Below are 8,317 nucleotides of genomic sequence, written 5' to 3'. Positions count from 1 at the left end.
TGAGAAACAGTAAATTAATTTTATACTACGCCCAAGGCGCTCAACTTTATTGTATCACGCAACGTTTCTTCCAAAAAAGAAACAGAAAAAAGGGCCAAAATCATCTGATTGTTGGCTAGATAAGTCAATCATACCAACTTCTATTCACTCTATAAGTAATCCCGTAGTAGCATTGTCCTGTTATTTTCTTTACAATTTTTAAACTGAGTCTCATATAGATATTTCATATTGTCAAATCCTACAAACTATTTATTTGATACTGTAGATTAATATTGTTTATAAAGAGCAGCTATATATTTGTATTTGTAAATGAAAGGCAAAATTTCATCACAGATATAATCAAATGGCCAATATATACACTTAATTAAGAAATGATCTTCCTGTCCTTTTGGTCTCGGAGCAGAAGCAAGAAATAATTTATTTCTCAAAAATAATAAATTATGAAATAACCACCACTTACAAAGTCAGAGGAGGGAATCGACAGCTGACAACCAAATGCATAGGGTATTTTTATGTTTGTGAGGCAACATTCTGCAAGGTTTTTTCTAATTAATTCACTAGCGGGGATCAAATTGTCGCCAAAGTATTTTTCTACAAAAAACAATCCAAAATATATATTTGTCAACTTTTTTATTGAAAATCAAAACTATGACGAGCATATAGATATAGAGTAGCCATTCATCCGATATAATCACCGTACGCATTAATAACGGCCTCAATACGGCCTCTGAACCGGCCGCAGGCTCTTCTGACCATCTCATTGTCCATGTTGCCGAATACCTCCTTGATGGAGTCCATCAGGCTGGCCTTGGTGCTATGGGGATGTCTGTTGGTATGTCTCTCGACATAGTCCCAGACAAAATAGTCCAAAGGATTAAGGTGGCCAGAGTTAGGAGGCCACAAATCCTTGGTTATGACGTCTTAACAGTTCTATATTAACCACTGCATGGAGATTTTGAACACATGGCAGGGTGCTGAGTCCTGTTGCCACACCCAGATCCCTCGCCATGGCATTCATGGACCTGGTATGGTCATCCTCAACCATCTTCTTCACCTTGTCGACAAGGTCGGTGTCCCTGACCTTCCTGTCGGCGCCCTCCTCCTTGTGTACCCTCTTTATGGTGGCATCAACATCCCAGGTGTCCTTTAGCTTCTTACGGATACGCTGAACAGTACATAAATTCACTCCTAAGGTGGAATCAATCGTTGAATTGGAGATTTCACCCCATTATTAACCAATGGCATGACTACGGCGGACCTCGAAAGCTCCTCGTCCACTTATAGCTCTTTATCTCCTCATATGATGACGGCATGATGCTAACTGAACTAGGTATCATCAGCTGACAAGAATAGCTTTCCTATTTGGTAACGGGTTTTTTATTTGATAATGTCGTCTTCAAGTTATCAAGGTTTAAAGTAGGCGACAATCGTATCCCCGCTCCCTGTAAGTTCTACTTGACTTGTTGCATTGGAATGTATTTGTGTGTTTGCTCTAGATTCCCTCATCTCACTTGATATGTCATGCCCATTTCATAATTTATTCTTTTTGATATTATGTTATATATGTATATAAGTTTGTATTGGGCATTCTATTATTTTTTGAAGAAATTTTGGCCATCGCATATAAAAAATTCATAATATATCAAAGCATTATTACAAATTATAGTACTGTTTCGAATAAAATACTATCTTTGATTAGACTGACTTGTTTGTCTAATTACCAGATGGATTCAAGCCTTTTTTTGTTTCTTTTTGAACCAAAGGTTATGTGATCCAATAAAGATAACGACATCGAACGAAACATTATACTAATTGGCAATCCAACAAAGGAAAATTAAGTCTCTTACACAAAGTAACCCGTTTTCAAAGCAACATCAGTAACAAACTCGTTCACCAGATAAAATGATTATGTTTCAAGTTACATTTTTCTATGAAAAATGAGTAAGTTTGTGGTAGGCGTTGGCTCAATCATTCACATTATCATAAATGCAACTAATACTAGGCGCAAAAACAGGATTATTTCCAGTCCGTCATCGCACGCATTTAACAAAAATTCTACTCTTGAATCAAGGGATATTATTTCTACATAGAGGGCTATTAATGCAACGTGTAAAAAAAACAACACAAACGGGGTATGTTTCTAGGATGGTTAGCCTCTGAGTTTAACGGAAAATGACAACAAAATACGGGCAACAACCATTTACCACAACAGTACACGCCTGTTGAATCCACCTATGCTTGTTTTGTTGCACGTTCCTATTGAGGGAAGGAGAAATAAAATCATATATGAAGGATTCTTCAAAATTCAGTCCAGTGAATTATTTCGAAGGTTCAAGATGAAGGTAAAAAATAATCATTATCCGGATCTCTAGAAATTAAAACATACTTCATTTTCAACACTCAACCCTGTGTTTTGTTTTCATCCATTCTGTGAATTGTGCCGTCGAATCTCTCCGTGTTGTTCTCAGATCTTTTCTGATTTTTCATTCAAGGAAAAAAAAAATACGTATTGAAACATTAAGAGTACATTATTCATTTTGATATGGATTTTTCCTTAACTAAAAATGAAGGAATATAATTAGAGCAAATTTATTTTGTGAAAATCCAAATGATTGTTTTACAATTTTTTTATTTTTTTTAAAATTTCATTTCTGTTTTTAAAAGCAACTTTGACACATTAATTTATTAGTACAATTCAACAGTGTAGATCAAGTTGAATTAAATTAAACAAATGGTCGATAATGATATCACAGCACGTTCTCATTTAGTTAATATACACCATTTGCATTTTTTTGTCTGTTTTTTTATTTTTATACAAGAGTAATGGAAATGAATAAGAAAATACATTCTTAGATCATTAAGGATATTATTTTTTAAAGTCACTATTTAATTCTTTAATCTGGTTTTTTTCATTCCCCCCTCATTTCTTACTTCCTATTTTTAAAGTTACCGCCTATTTTTTATTCTCACACACATTTACCCACATGAAAACTAGTTTGGTTTTGATATTTTACTTCTATTTGGCCCATGAGTGTTGTTCCTGTTCAGAGTAAACGACCTTTCTATAGCTTTGTTCTTTCATTAACTACTCACCTCATTATGATAAAATAATAACTACATATTTGGTATTTACTCCACAGAGCTATTTGATCATCAGTCTATTTTCTTGCGTTGCAATTGTCTTAGGAGACAACTCTCCCTACTACGTGCAAGAGGTTTGACCCCTTTTTTATTACTTAGCTCTTTTAATTTTGAGGAGCCTAAATCTAACTCTACTTTCTAGCCCAACTACTCATTCAAATGGGAAGTAAAGGACGACTATGCTGGTCAAGATTTTGGTCAGGAAGAAGCCAGAAAGGGGTACAACACGGATGGTGAATACTCCGTACTTCTTCCCGATGGACGGAAACAAATTGTCACGTACAATGTCGCGAATCCCAGCTCCGGCTACGTTGCTGATGTTCGCTATGAAGGTGATCAAAAGCCAGATGCTTATTCATCACCCAAGTCCTCTTATTCAAGACCTTCGTACGCTCCTATTCCCGCTTCACCCGTTGCAGCTCCTCCTAAGCCCTCTCTCTATGCTCGGCCCTCTTATGCTCTCCCTCCTAGGCCCGCATATTCTGCAATCCAACCCCTTCATTCCTATCAAGTGACCACCCCCGTTATCACCTACCCCATTTATAACTATAGGCACGTGGCTACTCCCTATGTCCCTACTTTAGCCCCTTTTGTTGTGAAGCCCACTGCTCCTCCAGCCAGGAAGGCATCATTCATCCCGCCACCAACTACTACCACCGCCAGAACTACTACTCAAACTGCTCCAGTCTTTGTGCCAGGGTCTGTAATAAAGGAAAAGATGAGGCTCACTCCCAAGTTGAATGTTCATCCCAATGAGTTGGTGAATGAGCTCTTTTATGGGGATTTGAGTAAGGAAAAGTTCAAGAGCGATAAAAAAGTCCACGAATAAGCCCCTCAACGAAATGCAAGGCCCTCTTAATATTACATTCTGATCTACTTACATGATAAACAAATCCGATCCTAGATTTCTCAATGAGAGAAATTATTCAAGAATGCAAAGTTATACTTTTAACTACACAATGAGAACAAGACAAAAATGTGCCAAGACATCTATCTGCCTAGTCGATTATTATTACATTTTCATACATATTCATGACTTTTTATTTTCTTTCATTCAATATTCAAATACATAAATATATCATCAAATTGGTCAAAAAGAAAATTTATAGTAAGCCTCTAGGTACATTTACCATACAAGCAAATGACTTAATTTCTCTCATTGATAAACGACCTCAAATAACAAATATTTGATTTTACTTTTCTACTCCCTAACTTGTCAATGATCCACCTGCAAACATTTATATTTACAACAGCCATGTTATTTCTTTGTTATGTTTTACTATGCCTCTTAACTTATACTTAAAAAATTAAGTTGATTATTTAATTACTATTTTAAGAGAAATGTGTTTCTTATTTATTTATTCAAACATTCCACAATACATTTTATTTATTGAAATATACATAATTAGTACTCTAAAAACCACATGTCATCATTAGGGGAAATACAGTCAATTAAATCAACACTTTTAATTAGATAATCTGGAACTTACAACCTTGGAAAGAAAAAAGAAAGTAACCGCCCATTCTTTAATTACACTTTAAACTAAAAAATTTATTAATCTTTGTCAAAGTCGAATTGATTTATTCTATTGGGCCGCCATTGGCCTCACAGATGGCGACGAGCCTCCTGCAATAAGAGTTTCAAGTATTGCGAATGAAGTTGGAGTACTTGGCAACCCACTCCTTGTCCAGGGATGCTTTCATGGCTCCAAGGGCCGGTTGACAGATACTTCTACATACCCTCTTCTGGATGTGCAGCTAGAAAAGAAAGTCGAAAAGATTGATATCCGGAGTCTATGGTGGACATATTCTCTTGTACCAGAAAGCAATGCTGTTAGCATACAAAATTGAATAATTTTTTTAAATAATTTCCGGGAAATTCACTTGGGCCCAGGGGAGAAGGTTTGCCTTGAAAACGTTGTTGTGCATGGTGTCAGTGAGCCTGTAACCCTTCGGAACCAGATCAGGGGCGTCAAATGATGGGATTGGTGCCGGAGCCCTCCTTGACTCTATATGGTCTTGTTGTAGTCTATACCTTCCTAACATTGAAGAAGATGTTATGAGCCTCTGTGGGAGTGAGATCTGAACGAAGAATCTTGCTGCGATAAAATTTCTAGTCCGATTAAAACCATTCAAAAAGCAGCAAGTACTTGAGATACATGGCTAATTATACAATTACAGACAGCTCTAATTTCCTCACACAAAACTTCTTTCATCAATATATTACAAGCGTATAAGTTTCAAGTGTCCACTCGGTACTATGTAGAGTTTATCTTCTAGGGGTTTTCACCTTTTAAAAAATAGCATTATTTCATAACATATGTATCATATGTATATGATAGTATTCAATACAAATCAACAAAATTTTACATTTTTTTAAAATAGGAAATAGTTCCAATTTCTTGGAGGACGGAATCAATAAGAGGTTGATAAAATAATATTTGAAATTCCCTTGTTTACCTATTTATATTTTAATATATTTATTTCTTTTGATATACTATACCAGTGGTTCTCAAATGTGAGTATCTGCACCCCTTGGGGTACTTTGAGGCACTTCAGGGTGTACTTGAGATTTTAAAAGAATATTTTGCAAGTGGCGCATAACTCAGGGGCGTCTGCAGAGGGTAAGCTGGAGGAGCTTTAGCTCTTCCAGCCCTTGATTAAGGATTTTTGTTTTTTTAATAGAAAATTTAATATTTGAATTTTGTATCAAAAACTTCAAATTTAATGTAATTTTCTGTGAATAGCTATGGATTTTTAATAGTTTTCTCCAAAAAGTGAATTTTTGACTTTTTTTTTAAGAAAATTTTATAATTGAAATTTTTTTCCAAAAAATTCAATTTTTGATGGATACCATATTTTTTGAAAAAAAATTTTAATTTTTCTAAACAGTTTTTTTTTTTCATAAAAAAACCATAATATTTTGTGAATAGTTGTGAACTTTTGTTTGGTTTTTTCGAAAAAATTTAATATTTTGAAATTTTTTTCATAAGCTTCATATATTGAAATTAATTTCCTAAAAGCATTGACTTTAAGATTCCTTTTCGAAAAAAAATTCAAAACCAAGCCCCCCTCTAAAATATAAGCATATGGACACCCTTGTCACTGAAGTTAAAAATGCTTTGTGCAGATAAGGTTGTACCTGGGGCAAATAAATGTTTTACTAGTGGTACATAACTAAAAAAAGGTTGAGAATCCCTGTACCATACAATTCATTATCACGGGATTTTAGAAATTTCAACACTTAATCTCAATAAATATCTGTATAAAAAACAATTAGTCAAATCCATAATTAAAGCTGAAATATACCTTCTAGAACAAATTGCACTTTAATAAATGATAACCAAATCAACTCATTTAACGTAGAACCAATTGAAAAATTGAGAGTTTATTTATTTTCTAACAAACCCATAAAATCTGGAGGTTTTTTAACCTTTATTATAAATTACATTTTAAATATACTCGCATATTTGAAATCACCAGGCAATTTTGCAAGCAATAAAGTTATTCTTTATAGAATAATGATTTTTATTCATACTTAAAAGTTGTCCCAAAAATGTTAAACATACTTCAAAAGTTCAAATCAAAAAAACGGTCAAAAAGCAGATTTGTGACCAACGCCTAAAGTAATTTCTAAACCCATTAATGGCAATAATTATTTAAGATAGTTATAAAAAATCAAGCAGATCAACACATCATATTCTTTTTATACTTTTAGAAGCACTATCAGGAATTTTCAACTTTATTCTACTATTTTGCCATAGAAAATTGAAATACCTTTGAAACTGTAAATAATAGGGCCTATCATTTTTCTCTACAACACTTTCAACAACATTCGTAATATATGAAGTATATTAAATAACTAGTTAATAATAACTTAATAATTCAGTAATGAATGAAGTTTAAGGCATATACATTAATTCATATTTTGATTCATTAAAGCATAAACCATTAGTTACAAAATGAAATAAATATGAGCTCTCTACCTCACGTATGTACAAGTCGAGAAAATGACTCTTGAATGTGATGGACAAATTTTTGCATATTTACTAGGATCATTGTACACAAGTCCTTATGGATATATGGTATATACTCCATTATTTGCAATGTATAAATCGTGAAAACTTTAAATGGAGTGATTCTTCAAGATGTAATTGACGTTTACTTTGATGCATTACACAGTTAAGCCAGAAATATACTATTTAAATTCCATTTTTTTTTTAATTAATCCATTAATGGCATTAGCTTTAATTATTTTACAACAACAAATGACCTTTTCCAATATAGGGAACATTTATTAATTAATTTCTGTTTATCTGTCGATAGGAGTATTTTACTTAATATCGTTTAATTGCAGTTTTTTTTTCAGGGGCAAAAAAATAGATTTCGAATGAAATATTGTATTTTTAAAGAAAGTAAAGTTTGTAGAAACTTGTCTGGAGATTCGTTTACATATAAATTTGACTCAAAAATTCATGTTTAACTAAAACATCCGTCATTTGATGAATAATTTTTCAATTTGTTTCAATTTTGCCTTTTTTTTCATCAAACATCACTTTTCAATTTAAAAAAGAAATACCACAACAGCATGCATTTTGTTCATAACATTGATAACTTTAGCTTGTTAATTATAGTTTTTTTTAATTTGAGTAATATTTGATTGAATATTTTTACGCAATAGTTGCAAAAATCAACCATTTATATAGGTATTTTTTCCGACAACATTATTCTCTATAACTTCTTTTTTTTTCGAAGTACGAAAAAAAACTTGGTAGATTTGCGTTTTTCTTTACAATTCCAATAAATGCTATTTTCTACTTTTTTTTGCAAAATTAGTGCAAAAATTTTTTTTTAATTTTCTTAAGGAAAAATCGATTTGTTAATTTTTGGATAAAATATAAAATGAACTTCTGATCTAAACAATTTTTTTCAAGCATATATATATATATATGTTTATGTTATTTGAATTTTATAACACATTTTTTTTTTTTTTTAATTCATAATGCACTGAAGAGGTCTAAAAATAAAATAAAAAAATAATATTGACCATTGTCAATGTAATTTCCCGCTCCCTCCTTGGCCCGACCAATGCCGGGTAATCCTTGCTAGTGAAAATATAAAGAAATACTTCAATTTTAGTGTATTCATTATTTAGAAACGGGATCTCTATAATTTC

General features: G+C 32.6%; 1 protein-coding gene across 1 annotated transcript; it reads left to right on the top strand.

Annotated features, from left to right (window-relative positions):
* The first annotated feature begins 2,190 nt into the window (after positions 1–2,190).
* LOC121130267 (uncharacterized) lies at positions 2,191–4,561 on the top strand. The gene is made up of 3 exons (XM_040726027.2): positions 2,191–2,342; positions 3,141–3,215; positions 3,284–4,561. Exons 1-3 carry the CDS (start codon positions 2,235–2,237, stop codon positions 3,968–3,970), a joined length of 870 nt encoding a protein of 289 aa, XP_040581961.1. The 5' UTR covers positions 2,191–2,234; the 3' UTR covers positions 3,971–4,561.
* Positions 4,562–8,317: the final 3,756 nt, after the last annotated feature.

The sequence above is a fragment of the Lepeophtheirus salmonis genome, chromosome Z (genome assembly GCF_016086655.4).
Source record: "Lepeophtheirus salmonis chromosome Z, UVic_Lsal_1.4, whole genome shotgun sequence".
NCBI lineage: Eukaryota > Metazoa > Arthropoda > Copepoda > Siphonostomatoida > Caligidae > Lepeophtheirus > Lepeophtheirus salmonis.
Note: the sequence above shows the minus strand (reverse complement) of the source record. Positions and strands in the feature narration are given on the sequence as shown.